General features: G+C 42.7%; 1 protein-coding gene and 1 non-coding gene across 2 annotated transcripts; both read left to right on the forward strand.

Annotated features, from left to right (window-relative positions):
* Positions 1-2: 2 nt before the first annotated feature.
* Positions 3-15,328, forward strand: CSKMT (citrate synthase lysine methyltransferase). The gene is made up of 4 exons (XM_073605294.1): positions 3-24; positions 3,442-3,591; positions 9,230-9,339; positions 14,649-15,328. The coding sequence occupies exons 3-4, from the start codon at positions 9,252-9,254 to the stop codon at positions 15,299-15,301; spliced, it is 741 nt and encodes a 246-aa protein (XP_073461395.1). The 5' UTR covers positions 3-24; positions 3,442-3,591; positions 9,230-9,251; the 3' UTR covers positions 15,302-15,328.
* On the forward strand, positions 55-188 carry LOC141113101 (small nucleolar RNA SNORA57). Its single transcript, XR_012236728.1, has one exon. It is a non-coding gene; the product is annotated as a small nucleolar RNA SNORA57 (small nucleolar RNA).
* Positions 15,329-17,088: the final 1,760 nt, after the last annotated feature.

Genomic DNA, 17,088 nt, shown 5'->3' on the forward strand with positions numbered 1-17,088 from the left:
TTCGTCCTCTGTTCGTGCTGGAAGGTGAGTGAGGGTGATTTGGGGTGTGTTGGGCCTCCATTTCTTGGCACGCTGGGTGTTGTCCGTACCCCACTGTGTAATGTACGGAGGAAGAGAATTCCCGGTGCTATGTCTTCGGTGCCAGCTTTTGTAATGAGCTGGTTCTATCCTCAATCACTGGGACAAGCGGCAGCCATGCAGGGAGAGCAGCGCTGCTCCCTCACACCTGGGGGTGTCATGTGACCCGGAGCGTCTCCCCGCTGTGTCTGCTGAGTGCTGAAACCTCTGGTGTCACTGAGAGCAGGAAGTTGGGCGTCTTTTCTAACTGGGGACACCCTGTAATAGGAGGCTTAGGGCTATTTACCTGGTAAAATGTGGTTTTACTGAATCTTTGGCACTTTTTTTTTCTTTTATTGAGGGAAAGCCAAAAAAAAACACCATTTTCTGCTGCTAAAATTTATGTGCATCTAATTTTGGTGGTAAATATTGATGTGTAAAATGCTAGATGTTGGTGGGGTTTTTGGTGTGGGGGTTTTTTTTTTTTTGGGGCTATGGGTTAAAGTGAGGTTTTGACCTCACTTCTGCCAGGCAGTGGTATGGATCCGGGTGGGGGGCATCTTCCCATCACTCTGCTCCATACCTAACAGGAAGAAGGGTCAGATTGCCTCTGCCACTACCGACTGCTTCGGTAAGCAGTATAGGGCACCGGAGTGTGGCGGGAGGGGGCGCCTTCTCCTGCCACAGATGAAAGTGATCTTGCGGTGAATCTGCCGCAGAGACCACCTTTATCTGAAAGCTGACCGCCTGCTGAAGAGGATACTGGGGGTTATTGTAGCTAGTTGCTGCCATAACAATATTCCTCTTTATAGTGCTGACGTATAATAACGGCGGGCAGTCAGCAAGTGGTTAAATATTTCATGTTTGGGCGTTCTAAGTAAACTTCTAATGATAAAGATTTTTACATTTATGAGAAGTGTCAGAATTTGCACAGTATTGCGGTAGGTAATCTTGTCCCTCATATGACCCTATTGCAATGCAGACACCTGAAGTGATCCAAAATAAAGTGAGGGGTGATATGAAATGGATTGCAAACACACATGACCTGTATCAACATGCATTGATACAAATGTGCCCCAGACTTGTAATGACGTGGCATAAATGCCTACATTTTGGGGTATGACCAGCTGTGTTATTCATTGCAGGAGCCTTCTCTAGTCTGGTGTATATCCAGTATGCTGGGCTCTGGTTGAGCCTCAGACTTTGGGTAAAACAGACTTGCTATATTTAGCTGTAACATCACCTAATTTGTTTCGAAATCTGGCAGTAAGGCCTCATGCACACGAGACGCCGGTTCAAAATCTGCTGAACACATGCTTTTAAAAGCTGAAACTGGCGTTTAGAAACACCCGTTTTGCTGTTTGCGTGCCGCGTTTAGCTGCGTTTGCGTCCAGAAGCGTCTGCAAAGCAGAGAATGACATTTTGCGACCCAACTTTGGGGCCCTGTATCTCGGGGCCACTTAGTGGCATAATCCAAATTTGGATATGTTGTGGTACTAGGTCCACTGTTAGCACACCAAATTTGGGGTTCCTAGCACCAACAGTGGACCTAGTACCACAACATATCCAAATTTGGATTATGCCACTAAGTGGCCCTGAGATCTGGGGCCCCAAAGTTGGGTCACAAAATGTCAAGCACTTCTGCAGCAGAGAATGACATTTTGTGAACCGACTTTGGGGCCCCATACCTCGGGGCCACTTGGTGCTAGGAACCCCAAATTTGGATATGTTAGTGTTAGTCCAACTGTGTTGGCAACACCAAATTTGGGGTTCCTAGCACCAAGTGGCCCCGAGATATGGGGCCCCAAAGTCAGGTTGCAAAATATCAAGCACTTTTCTGCAGCAGAGAATGACATTTTGTGACCCGACTTTGGGGCCCCTGGGTGCTATGAACCCCAAATTTGGATATGTTGTAGTGCTAGTTCCACTGTTTGCATACCAAATTTGGGGTTCCTAGCACTAAGTGGCCCTGAGATGGGGCCCCAAAGTCGGGTTGTAAAAAAACTTGTAAACGCAGTACTGGCGTTTAGCCGCGTCTGAAACGTGGAAAACTTTTGCTTCTGGAAAAACAAGGTTAAACGCAACTGCCTAAACGCCAGAAAATGAGACTGTGTACATGGACACATAGGATAACATTGAATGGGTTCAGGGGCAGTTGAAAAGTGTCCAACTGCCTCTGAACACGAGTTTAACAGCGTCTTGTGTGAATGAGGCCTTAGACTATGTAAGGCCTCATGTACACTGCTGCTGGTAAATGGACGCTTAGGAGCAGTTGGGAGTTTTTTTTTTTTTTTTTTTTTTTTTTTTTCTCAACTGCCCCTGGACTCCATCTTATCAGTACATCTACACAGGGTTGTTTAGTTTCTAGGCAGCTGAGTTTTTAGGGGCATTTTTTGGAATGCTCATCTTATGCTGGGTCCCAACACACACATTCCTGTAGCAATGGCTGTGCATATAAGTGGGTGCAGAAGCAACCCCTGGCTGGAACAGTGTCTAGTCAGCGTAAGAATGTCGCCAGCACACCAAAGATCTCCACAATGAGTCCAAAGCTTTATTCAGAGATCACATTATAGCAGATAAAGTTTTTTGACTTGTTCTGGAGATCCTTGGTGTGCTGGTAACCTTCTCTTGCTCATCCTATGTTAGGCGTTCACAATAGTCAGAGGATCCTAGTTTATATTCTGGGATGGAAGGTCTGTCAGGATGGTAGCATCTGGTTATGCAGGGATGCAGAAATTACCCAACATTTACATGATGTAAGCTAAAGTTTGCCATACACTTTCCCCTTCATTATGCAGGCTGAATAAGGCCCGGTTCACACTGATGCGAGTTCACGACGAATGCGATGCGTCAAACACTTTAAATTCGCATGTCATCCCTAAAGTCATTTTTTCAATGACGGTCGTTCACATACGTGCGTTGCGATTCCTCTACGGATGCGATTAAAAAAGGGTCTTGTGTGAGTTTACTGTGTTGCGAATTTAGTCTCCATAGACATCAATGTAAATCGTTCTTGAATCACATTGATGGTTCACATATGTGCGAATTCCACCACGCTACTCTACGAAAACCAGGAAGTACACAGGAAGTTTTTTTTTTACATTATGATTCCATTTGCTAGACTATCAATCACAGCTATATCCAACTCCTGAAATTCACAGTAAAATCGCACCTCAAAAAAAGGAACAAAATCACAACGAATCAGTGTGAACCGGGCCTAAGAGCTCTCAAGAAGCTCCACTTTTCTAGGCTGAAAGGTTTTTGTACTTCTGGGGCCCCATGACTGCACAGTATTTTTGTAAAGATGACCTTTGCTACTTAAAATATTGAGTTTTATGGTGAGACGGATGGCTAACTTTCTCAAAACATTGTATTCTCTTTCAGGGCTATTTGAGGTGAGAAACCACCAAATGAAAGCTGCTGGCTAATGTGACAATTGCAACTAGTTCTGAAGTGTGTAACCCTTCAATACTTTTCTCTAAAGCAAACTGATGGAGGTGCTGTGTGCATGTCTTTGTATAGCTGTATAAAATGGTAATATCTTATGTAACTGTCTTTACAAATAAACCTCTTGTCAAAACTGTGGTTCACTCTGTCTTTTGTATATTTAAAAGTTCTGTTACAAAGTTATTTCTGAAATTGATCTGTTGAAAGTAAGGTGCACATGTGACTGATTATGGTTGTTTAGGGACTGCAACTAGTGTGATAGTAACTTAATTGCCAAAGCAGTTGTGTGAACATGCTGTGATGGTAAACCCCCACCTTGTAAAATATAAATGAAAGGCAAAACCTTTGTGTAGATATAATTTTTTTTTTTTTTTTATGTGCTTTCACATTCTGTTCTCAGCTGCGTAAGAGCTGGGGAGGAGATACTGCAGCACACTGATTGTCCCAGTGAATTGGTGTCAGGGAAAAGTCCTCTCATTGGGAGAGCAGGCTGAGTTCCCAGCATACCCTGTTTCCCCAAAAATAAGACCTAGCGTGATTGTCGGTGATGGCTGCAATATAAGCCCTACCCTGAAAATAAGACCTACAAGGACTTTAACTAGGGCTTATTTGGGGGGCAGGGCTTATATTGCAGCCATCACTGACAATCACGCTAGGTCTTATTTTCAGGGAAACAGGGTAGCTAGAGAACTGCCCATGCTGTGCTTTCCTGCTTGGTATTGTCAGGTTTTAATAGGCAAGCAGAACACCAGGTATTTCACATAAAGGAAGCAATACAAAAAACTGTACAAGTACATGGTACAGCAGGCACATAATATGAAGTGTTGGAAGACTTATTCCTTTTGTAAACTAAAACATTTTTTTTAAAGGGTTAGTTTACCATTGCCAAAACTGCCCATGCAGATAAGGGGTGATAAAACCATGCAGCTCTAACTAAAGTTTGGATAATGCCCTTGCTATAGGTGTAGGAAGTTAAAGTACCTCCTGAAGCCTGCCTGGAATTCTACCAGGATATTTAGCAGTAATGACAGCCTCACTTGAGCAACTCCACAAGAGAGCACTCCACTTCGAGCTACTGCATCGGGGGGAAGGGGTATGCAAGAGGGTTTGTATCAGAGAAAAGATTACTCATATGATGGAACTGAGCGGTAATGACTAAGCCTTGCTTTAGGCATGTCCTGGGAGTATTCCAGTCAGGCTTCAGGAGGTCATATAAATGGCCTATAGCAGAGATATGCAGTTAGTGGACCTTCAGCTGTTGCAGAACTAAAAGTCCCATGATGCATAGTAAGACTGACAGCCACAAGCATGACACCCAAAGGCATGATGGGACTTGTAGTTTTGCAACAGCTGGAGGTCCACTAATGGCATATGCCTGGCCTATAACAAGGGCGTTCAACTTTATCTCTAGACACCCCTTACTTGCGTACCCCTTTTTTGTAATGGTAAATGAATATGTACAGCTGTCATCTGCCATTGAGTACTAATGCAGCAGATTTAAAATGTTTATGACCACTGTTCTGTGGAAGGAACCAGCACCCTACTATAGCTGTGACCTTAAGCAAGACTTTTTTTTTTTTTTTGTTTTTTTTTTTTTTGTTTTTTAATAACGGGTAATGTAGAAGTCTTTCTAACAAATGTTAGTTTTAATGAGCTGGACCCTGGCGTACAAATCCAGTGCCGTGGATATTAAACATGCAGTAGAAGTGTAGGGATGTTTGCTGAATTACCTGTGGCAGATTTTGCAGGTAGGGAATGAGCATGTTTCACATTAAACATATAAGTTGTGGAATGCAGTTTGTATATGGATTAAAATCCCTTCTTGCTTATGTGTACCAGTTTGAGTCATAGCTGAAGCACACACGGGCTTGAATTGTATTTTCCAAATGTTATCCCTTAATAGATAAAATTGCTGTCATCTGTATCAATATTCATGGGATTATTGTCCCCTTGCATTCCCATTAGGTGTGTACTAGTATGAATTTTATATTGAATCCTGTCTTACAATTGAGCAATTTTGGCTCAAAGAGTAGAGAGATGCATCTTTTAAGTAATGGTTATGCAAAAGCATAGTGCCCTTAGATCAGGGATCTCCAAACTGGCCCTCCAGCTTTTGTGGAACTACATGTCCCTTGAAGCTTTGTGTAACGTTTGTCTACTCTCTGTAGGCACTAGAAGGGTTTATAAAGATTGGTATGTTTGCTCTTTAAATAAGAAGGGAAGCTGATTCGCTCTGACAGAGGGACCATGCTTCTGAAATGCATTATCCTTGTGGAGCTCTTGCATTGGGTGCCTGGACTTACAAGTGTCACCAGTTTTGCATTGGATCCTAGTGCATGTGCTGTGTGGATGGCACACTCTGCCTGCCAGTGGTGGATCCTGTGCTTGGAGTTGCCCAGTCAGTGAGGCTTGTTCCTGGCTGGCAAGTGCACCATCCATACAGCTCTGTCCACTACGTTCTCACAGCTGATGAGTTGGGATATGGTTCAAAGCCTGAACTACACTGTTATGTGTTTGTGTGGTTATACTTTTAATAAAAGGGGTGCTTGAAGCTTAAAAAAAAAAAAAAAAAAAAAAAAGCCTGGACTTGAGGTGGTTGTAAACCTCCATTTCCAATTTGTACCTCCTAGGTAGAGTAAATATCTCCTAAACTGCACACATTTAGGAGACATTTACTGTACAAATTGGAAAATCTCCTAAATGTGTGCAGTTTAGGAGATATTTACTGTGCTGATTTCATCCGCTCATGCACTGTGAAGAAACTGCCCTCCCTGCAGTTTCTCCTCTAGCGAGTGCTGTGACCGGCGGTTCTGGTGTGGGAGCGATTGCCACGCCAGTCAGAACTGGAGTCCACAGCCCCAGAAGAAAGGGGGGCAAAGATGGCTGCAGGGACAGCACAGGCTTCATTTGAAAATAAGGACCACATAATGGGCTAGTATGTGATGTATACTAGCCCATTATGCTTTTATTTTGCAGGGAACAAAAGGAAGTAGAAACACCAGGGTTTACTTCCTCTATAACTGGCATGTCAATTTCCTGTACAGTAGCAGCTAAAATGGCACATGGCATATGTTACAGTGCAAAAATAGCAATTGTTCATTTTTTTTTTTTTTTTTTCCTTCTGGATAGACATGTTCTCAAAGGTTCTTTTGCTAATTAAAATAGATGTTTAAGTATAACACAACATCCCTTGTCTGCTAACATATATTCAGTGCTCTGGTTTTTGACCCTATTACCACAGGAGGGTGCTAAAAACAAGAGGCCCACATGGACCCTAGTTCTCCCACAACTTACTATGGTCACCCTCTTACACTATTTTATGTTCTCTAACTTGCATCTTCCCTACCACGCTAAAACATGCATTGCGCCCCCCCCCCCACAGATTTGAACTCAAAGCTCATCTTGCTTCAAGAACTTTGGAGGTAAATGGGAAGCTTTATCTACAACCTTCTGAGCTGCTACCCTACCAACACCCTTGTTAACCCCTAATAGCTTCTGTAGCAACACTCTGGCTACTGCACTGAAACTGTTCTAAAATTCACATGCCTCAATTACTGCTAAAACCAATAGCCTTAGTTTTTTTTTTCACTCATTATCTTGGACTATTCTGCTACCTTAATACAATTGATCACATGCTCTTCCCTTTGGTTTTTTTTTTTTTTTCCCCACCAATGTCAGGGTGGTAGGTGTGCCTTTTTGGACCTGTTCAGGTGAGTAAAACGGGGGCTGCTCAGTGACAAGTTTTTCACCTTAATGCATAGGATCAATTAAAGGGGTTGTAAACCCTTGTGTTTTTTCACCTTAACTTCTATAATGTCTCTAATAGTTGCCCCTTGTCAACAAATGACACAAACAAGCTACTCATTTTCTGGCTTGGTCTCACCTACTGCAACTTTTTATGTTGGCCTACATATACATATCAACCCTCTAGTCTATAATGAATTCTGTGGTTAAGACTCATCCACTTTAACCTTTCAGGTGCTGCCACCCTTCTCTGCTAATCCATGTGTTGGCTTCTGTTAGCCCAACATATTTTGAATTTTATAACAGCCATCTATATTACCAACCCTTTATTTCAAAATATCACCCAAAACCTCCTCCTTTCAAGACTTTCTGCCTCGTCAGCTGTTCCCATACTTGTCTCCAGAACATCTCTCATTCTCTAGAACCAGTAGGTGTGAACCCAGCCTATGTGGCTTTCACTGCATCCAAGTCGCATGACAGGAGAATGTGACTGTCACTCTATGGAGCTGGTTCACATCTCTGCTGCGGAGCGGCTTGCACAGCAATGCTGTGTGTCTTTGGTTCAGATTCAGGCAAAAATTCAGCCCTGAAACGGAAAACGGGGACATACAAAGCTTGGAAAAAGAAAACCTGCAGCCACCACACCAAGGACCAGTAAGCTGCAATATTCCATTTTTGGGTTTAGATATAATAAATCCGCACCCAAAGTAATATACCACCACCTTGCTATCTGCTCAAGAAAGTAGTGTGTGTAGAAGAGAAAAGGTGGCACGGTTCTGCCAGAATCAGAACAATGTGAATGGCAATGAAAGAGAAGTGTAGTAACTTCACTATAGGCAGTTGTCACCTCTGAAACCACCATAGAATGTGAAATACTGGGGTCAGTTTAACACACCAAACCCACCCCTCTTGGTGCATCACACACCTTGCTTTGTGCACTGGTCCAAATCATTTAGTGGAGGGGGGATTATGGTGTGGGGCTGTTTTTCAGGGCTTGTGCTTGGCTCCTTAGTTCCAGTGAAGGGAACTCTTAAGGTGTCAGCATATCAAGACAGTTTCATGTTCCCAACTTTGTGCGAACAGTTTGGGGATGGTACCTCCTGTTTCAACATGACAGCGCACAAAGCAAGATCCATAAAGACATTGATGAGCGTGTTTGGGGTGGAGGAACTTGACTGGCCTGCACAGAGTCCTGACCTCAATCCGATAGAACACCTTTGGGATGAATTAGCCTGCAGATTGCAAGCCAGGCTTTCTCTATCTGCCTGATTTCACAAATGCACTTCTGGAAGAATGGTCAAACATTCCCATAGACGCACACCTAAACCTTGTGGACAGCCTTCCCATTAGAGTTGAAGCTGTTATAGCTGCAAAGGGTAGGCCAACTCAATATTGAACCCTATGGCCTAAGACGGGGATGCCATTAAAGTTCATGTGCGTCCCAATACTTTTGATAATATAATGTATTTCACTCCTACACTGAGCTTATTCGTGGAGTGACTTTAAGAACAAGCTCTGTGTGGGAGTGAAACATGTTAGTGTTTGGAAGTACCACTGGGCATAGTTGTACTAAACTTACACTTGGGCTTTTATTCCGGTGAGTGGCTTCTTTTCTAAGAATCAGGAGCGTGATGTACTTGGAGGGGCCACTGTCACTGGCAGTACTAGGGCCGATTTAGACAGGAGCCAAGTAACCCACCAGAATGTCTTTGGATTGTGGGAGGAAACCCATGCAAGCATAGGGAGCACATACAAACTCCAGACAGGTAATGCCATGGACGGAATTCAAACCGACAACCCTAGTGCTGCCAGGCAGAAGTGCTAACCACTTTGACTGGAGTTACACTTTAAGGCACAAATGCCATATTGCGTTTGTGACTGCAATACTAAGTCGACAACATAAACATCATGAATTTTATTTCAGGTTGCAAAGTTAAAATCCATGTACAAACATCCTAATATATGTACCCTTTCACAACAGATCAGTCTCTGCTCTATTGAAGATGTTCAGACTTCACCGACTGTGGTTATCTCTTCGCCAGCCTAGAACACAATATTTTGGGACAGATGCTGGTACCAGAGGGAAAGGAGGTTGGTATAAGTTTAGTATTGGCTGGAAATCTAACATTTTGTATGGTGCATATTATTTAACCACTTGCCTACTGGGCACTTAAACCCCATTCCTAACCAGGCCAATTTTCAGCTTTCAGTGCTCTCACATTTTGAATGACAATTACTCAATCATGCAACACTGAACTTATATGGCATTTTTTCTCTTTCATTCTTTTTTCCCACACAAATAGAGCTTTCTTTTGGTGGTATTTGATCACCTGTTTATTTTCATTTTTCATTAAAAAAAAAAATTAATTAATTAAATATATGAAAAAAGACTGAAAATCTTTGTTAAAAAAAAAAAAATTTTTGTTTCTGTTATAAAGTTTTGCAAATTAGCATTTTTTCTTCATGTTATGGCCAAAATTTATACTGCTAAATATCTTTGGTAAAAAAATAACCCAAATCAGTGTAAATTATTTGGTCTTTGCGAAAGTTAGAGTCTACAAGCTATGGTGCCAATCATTGAAAATTGATCACACCTGATCTACTGATGGCCTATCTAATTTCTTGAGACCCTAACAAGCCAGGACAGTACAAATACCCCCCAAATCACCCCTTTTTGGAAAGTAGACAGACCAAGGTATTTAGTAAGAGGCCTGGTGAGTTTTTGAAGTTGTGATTTCTTCCCACAATTTTTTGCAAAATTAAGATTTTATTTTTTACACAAAATTGTCATATTACCAAGTTATTTCTCTTACACAGCATATGCATTCCACAAATTACACCCCAAAATACATTCTGCTACTCCTCCCGAGTATGGCAATAACACATGTGTGAGACTTTTTCCCAGCCTAGCCACATACAGAGGTCCAACATGCAAGGAGCACAATCAGGCGTTCTAGGGACATAAATTTCTAGACCTCTAATGCCCCGTACACACGGTCGGACATTAATCGGACATTCCGACAACAAAATCCTAGGATTTTTTCCGACGGATGTTGGCTCAAACTTGTCTTGCATACACACGGTCACACAAAGTTGTTGAAAAATCCGATCATTCTGAACGCGGTGACGTAAAACACGTACGTCGGGACTATAAACGGGGCAGTAGCCAATAGCTTTCATCTCTTTATTTATTCTGAGCATGCGTGGCACTTTGTGCTTCGTATTTGTGTACACACGATCGGAATTTCCGACAACGGATTTTGTTGTCGGAAAATTTTATAGCCTGCTCTCAAACTTTGTGTGTCGGAAAATCTGATAGAAAATGTGTGATGGAGCTTACACACGGTCGGAATTTCTGACAACAAGGTCCTATCACACATTTTCCGTCGGGAAATCTGACCGTATGTACGGGGCATTACACTTTTGAAGGCCCTGGAGCACCAGGACAATGGAAACGCCCAAAAAATGACCCCATTTTGGAAAGTAAACACCCCAGCCTATATTCGATGAGGTGCAATGAGTCTTTTAACCGGTTCAATACAGGGAATTTTCACCCCCTTCCTTCCCAGACCAATTTTTAGTTTTCAGCGCTGTCACACTTTAAACGACATTTGCGCGGTCGTGCGACGCTGTACCCAAACAAAGTTGACGTCCTTTTTTCCCCACAGATAGAGCTTTCTTTTGGTGGTATTTGATCACCTCTGCGGTTTTTATTTTTTGCGCTATAAACAAAAGAAGAGCGACAATTTTGAAAAAAAAACACAATATTTTATACTTTTTGCTATAATAAATATCCCAATTTTTTTTTTTTTTAAACAAATTTTTTCCTCAGTTTCGGCCGATACGTATTCTTCTACATATGTTTGGTAAAAAAAATCGCAATAACCGTATATTGATTGGTTTGCGCAAAAGTTATAGCGTCTACAAAATACGGGATAGATTTATGGCATTTTTAAAAACTTTTTATTTATTTTTTTTTACTAGTAATGGCCGCTATCTGCGATTTTTTTTTTTTTTTGTGACTGCGACATTATGGCGGACACATCGGACACATTTTTGGGACCATTCACATTTATACAGCGATCAATGCTATAAAATTGCATTGATTACTGTGTAAATGTGACAGGCAGGGAAGGGGTTAACCACTAGGGGGAGACAAGGGGTTAATTATGTTTCCTAGGGAATGATTCTAACTGTAGGGGGAGGGGACATACAAGGGGAGGAGACCGATCGGTGTTCCTCTGTACTGGGAACACAGATCGGTCTCCTCTCAACTGACAGGACGTGGATCTGTGTGTTTACACACACAGATCCACGGTCCTGCCCGGTTAACGGGCAATCGCGGGTGCCGGCGGACATCGCGGCCGCCGGGTCCCGAGCAACGCGGTGGGCGCGCGCGACCCCGAGACGGTCGGGAAGCCCAGGATGTCATATGACGGCCACCCAGGATGGGAGATCCCATCTCAGGCCGTCATATGACTATGGCTGGGTAATGAAGTGGTTAAACATGTAATTTTTTTCCACATGTTTTTGGAAAATGTGAAAATGACACAAAGTTGTCAATTTATAAAAGATATTTCTAACACAAAGCATGTACATAGCAAAAATGACACCCCAAAACATATTCTGCCACTCCTCCAGAGTATGGTGATACCACATGTGTGAGATTTTTACACAGCCAGGCCCAATATGCAGGGAGCACCATCAGGTGTTCTAGGGGGCATCTACTTGCAATGTCCGCCGGCCACCCGCGATCGCTACTCAGAGAGCCAGAACGTTCTGACAGGGAAGTAGAGTGAAATCTGCTGTTCCTAGTGATCAGGAACAGTGATCTCTCTCTACTCCCAGTCAGTATACTGCCCCCACAGTTAGAAACACCTCCCTAGGACGCACTTAACCCCCTGATCGTCCCCTAGTGTTGACCCTTCCCTGCCAGTGACATTTATACAGTAAATGTCAATGGTCCCAAAAAAGTGTCAAAAATTTCCGATCTGTCTACCGCAATGTCGCAGTCCCGCTAAAAATCGCTGATTACAAGTAAAAAAAATAAATAAATAAAAATGCCATAAATATATCTCCTATTTTGTAGACGCTATAACTTTCGTGCAAACCAATCAATATACACTTATTGCTATTGTTTTTTTTTTACCAGAAATATGTAGAAGAATACATATTGGCCTAAACTAATTTTTTTTTTTTTTTTGGGGGGGGGGGGGGATATTTATTATAGCACAAAGTAAAAATGTTTTTATTTTTTTTTTCAAAATTGGCGCTTTTTTTTTTTGTTTAGAACGCAAAAAATGAAAATCACAGAGGTGATCAAATATCCCCAAATAAAAGCTCTATTTGTGGGGAAAAAAGGAAGTCAATTTTGTTTGGGTACAACTTCGCACGACCAAGCAATTGTCATTTAAAAGGATGCAATGGCGTATTGCAAAAAATGGCCTGGTCATTAAGGGGGGAAAATCTTCCGGTCCTTGAGTAGTTAAATGTTTTTACATTATTGTACATAAATTACAGAATTTTTTTAGATTGCTTAAAATACAGAATATTCCCGGAAAGAAGGGAGAATGGGTGAAGAGAGAAGTTAATGTTGTCAAGCTGTCAGTAGGTATTGGATATTTTGACCATAGGTATTATACACTTGAAACTTAAAGTTTGTCTTTAATCCCACCTGTAACATAGCAGTGCACTTCCTGGTAAGTGAGGGTGCCTAGGCACCTCTGTACCTAAAGCTTCAGTATGTCTATAGTCTGAATCCAAAGCACAAGTGCTTGTGACTGCTAGTCTCAGGAGAGATGGAGTAAGGTTTGGTAATGGCAATACTGTGCTGCTCACTATTCTCTTTGCTGGAGAAGCAAAGCCCTGCCTCTACCAAGATGGCCACGTCAACACAGAACAGAGCAAGGTATGGTGAGTCAGTATAGATCAGCTGCAGGGAACCTATAGGCAATAGTGATGACTAGTCCTTTGCCTTCTGCTTGCCTTTTTTTTAGCACAACTTCCAACTTAAGGGCACAGAGGTTAACAAAAAGGCTTTACAATTAGCTGAGATCCTTTTCTTGTAAGGCATGCCTTGGATTTGTAATGTAAGCTATATGACGTTATACTGCTAGACCACTGAAAATAAAGGATGCCCATTCCTATAGGTAATGGAATTCCTCCATCTGCTATGCGAGCTTTGGATTCATATTGCAGATATAGAGCTTTGAGGCTGTATGCACAAGAGTGCCTAGGCACAGTCGCATACAAGGAAAAATACTGCTATTTTTTAAGGAGGTAGGTATTTTTTAGGGTACTGCTTATGCACAAAGAACATTTCTAGGTGTTGCTTTAAAACGGTTATAAAAGCTTTTCCCCCTAAAATAATAGGCATGTTATATTGCACAAAGCAGCCCTGAACCTCCTCTTCTGGGGTCCCCTGCCGCTGCTCTCAGCTCCTTCTGTTCAGTGTTGCTATGGGGGCAGATGTGCTGGCTCGCTCTTGAGCTGGGCTCTGTACGTCCATACATACACACACAGCGTGGTTTGGCCCTGCCCCCCTGCTCACAGGATTTGATTGACAGCAGCAGAAGTCAATAGCTCCCGCTGCTGCCTCTCTCTCCTGCAAATGCAGGGAGAGAGCCGCTACAGACAGGCATCGAGTGAGGACTCAGGTTGGTATGTAGGAGGATGGAGGGGGTTATACTTCTACTGAGACATTCTTGCTCGGTTATAGGGAATATCTAGGAATGGAATGTATTAAGGTAAATAATGTCTTGGCTTTAGAACCATTTTAACATTGCAAATGTTCACTTTGTGAGTTCAGACCCACTTTAGCATATTGTATAGTGTTAAAGGGGTTGTAAAGGTAAAAATTTTTTCACCTTAATGCATTATATGCATTAAGGTGAAAAAACTTTTGACAATACCACCGCCCCCAGCCCCCCTGTTTTACTTACCTGACACCTCGAATCTCCGCTGCTCGTTCTCGTCATCTCTATTGCAGCTCAGCCTGGTCGCTGATTGGCTGCAGTGGATGGATTGAAAGCAGCGCGGCCATTGGCTCGCGCTGCTGTCAATCACATCCGATGACGCGGCGCACCGGGGGGCGGGGCCGAGTGATACAGCGAGCGGCTATGGCCGCCGGCTGTATCACGGGAGCGCGCCCGCAACAACTAACCACCATGCGAGGGAGCTCGCATTAAGGTGGTTATTTCTTGCGGGGAGGAGCTGAAACAGCCGCCGAGGGACCCCAGAAGAGCAGGTTCGGGGCCACTCTGTGCAGAACGAGCTGCACAGTGAAGGTAAGTATGACATGTTAGTTATTTTTAAAAAAAAATAAAATTACCTTTACAACCCCTTTAAGTTAACAAACTGATAAACTCGCTCTTTTGTCTCTCAACTTTTTTTTTTATTAGAAAGTCTTCGAAACAGTATGGGTGAAAGAATAACTTGGGATAATATCTACTCCAAAAGTTCCCACGATGGATTTTCACATTTCGACTGGTTTTTCGGTTATGAACAACTGAAAGGTCGTCTTCTCTCCCTTATTAATGAAATTGCTCTGGATGAGCACACTGGGTCACCAATACGTGTGTTAGATTTGGGTTGTGGCACTTCTGATGTTGGAGTTGGTTTATTTCGTGACTCTCAGCTTCCACTTCTAATATCCTGTGTGGATAACTCTGCTCCTGCAATTCACGCTATGAGAAAAAGCCTTCTAACAGAAACACCCATTGTGCCTGCACATCAAGATTCCCAACTGGAGTATTTAGAAAGTGATGTTACTGAGCTTCGTGGTTTTCTGTCTGGTAGTGTATCACTTGTTTTGGACAAAGGGACCTCTGATTCTCTCCTGCGATCAGGAAGGGAACCGGCTCAAAAAATGGTTTTGGCAGCCCTACGGGTTCTGAAGAAAGGGGGAAAATTGGTTCAGTTCACCGATGAAGATCCAGATGCCAGACTTCCTTTTTTAGAAAAACTTGGAGCCCAACCAAATGTGACATTTCATGACTTAGCGCTTGATGACGGAGTGACGTACTATGCATATGTTGTGACCCGAGTCTCATAGGCATCAATAAATCAGTTGTTTTGTTTATATTTATTACAAAAATAATGAGTTGGTATGCAAACTTACATTAAAGGAAATCTTTACAGAGATAAATACACAGACTGGCATTGTTGGCCTCAGTCTGAAAATGCTAGTTGCTTGGCTGACATTCTAAACAACCCCTTCCTGCTGCTGCTTTCTGGCCCTTTAAGAGGTTCTAGAGCTGCATTCAAACTTCAGCGTTTTGAATCACGGGTAGATTTGCCACGATTCTGCCCGCGATTTGAAAGCAGCGATGTGTGAATTTAAAATCGTGGGAGTCACATTTGAGACGCCATTCTTTTGAATGACAACTAAAATCGCAGTGCAGGTCTGCTGCGATTGTCGCGCGATAAATCACGCTGCAATCACGGTAACCCGCATCGCGTGAAGCATGTGCTCCTGAACTTTTTTTGAGCGACATGCTTCATGCGATGTGGATTGCCGTGATTGCAGCACCGCGATTTTAGGTGTCAATCAAAAGAATGGCATCTCAAATCTGAGTCCCGTGATTTGTCATTCACACACCGGCGCTTTAACATTGCGGGCAGAATCGCAAATATCGCGATTCTGCCCACAATTTAAAAGCGCCGGTGTGTAAATAGAGCCTAAATGCTGGAAGGCGAGGTGGTCAAACCACTGTGATTGGCTGTTACAGCAGTTACATGATCAGAAAGCTCCCAATTGCAAGTATGCATCAGGAGCTTTCTCGTCCTCACTGGTGACTGCTGGGAGCACACAAGGCGCGCTCTATCAGGACAGAAAAATGTTTACATACAGCCACATATACAATCAGGTCCATAAATATTGGGACATCAAACACAATTCTAATCTTTTTGGCTCTATACACCACCACAATGGATTTGAAATGAAACAAACAAGAAGTGCTTTAACTGCAGACTTTCCGCTTTAATTTGAGGATATTTACATCCAAATCAGGTGAACGGTGTAGGAATTATAACAGTTTGTATATGTGCCTTACACTTTTTAAGGGACCAAAAGTAATGGGACAGATTAACAATCATCCATCAAACTTTCACTTTTTAATACTTGGTTGCAAATCCTTTCAGTCAATTACAGCCTGAAGTCTGGAACACATAGACATCACCAGACGCTGGGTTTCATCCCTGGTGATGCTCTGCCAGGCCTTTACTGCAACTGTCTTCAGTTCCTGCTTGTTCTTGGGGCATTTTCCCTTCAGGTTTGTCTTCAGCAAGTGAAATGCATGCTCAATCAAATTCAGGTCAGGTGATTGACTTGGCCATTGCATAACATTCCACTTCTTTCCCTTAAAAAACTCTTTGGTTGCTTTTGCAGTATGCTTCGGGTCATTGTCCATCTGCACTGTGAAGCACCGTCCAATGAGTTCTGAAGCATTTTGCTGAATATGAGCAGATAATATTGCCCGAAACACTTCAGAATTCATCCTGCTGCTTTTGTCAGCAGTCACATCATCAATAAATACAAGAGAACCAGTTCCATTGGAAGCCATACATGCCCACGCCATGACACTACCACCACCATGCTTCACTGATGAGGTGGTATGCTTTGGATCATGAGTAGTTCCTTTCCTTCTCCATACTCTTCTCTTCCCATCACTCTAGTACAAGTTGATCTTGGTCTCATCTGTCCATAGGTTGTTGTTCCAGAACTGTGAAGGCTTTTTTAGATGTTGTTTGGCAAACTCTAATCTGGCCTTCCTGTTTTTGAGGCTCACCAATGGTTTACATCTTGTGGTGAACCCTCTGTATTCACTCTGGTGAAGTCTT

This window comes from Aquarana catesbeiana, linkage group LG11, assembly GCF_042186555.1.
Source record: "Aquarana catesbeiana isolate 2022-GZ linkage group LG11, ASM4218655v1, whole genome shotgun sequence".
NCBI lineage: Eukaryota > Metazoa > Chordata > Amphibia > Anura > Ranidae > Aquarana > Aquarana catesbeiana.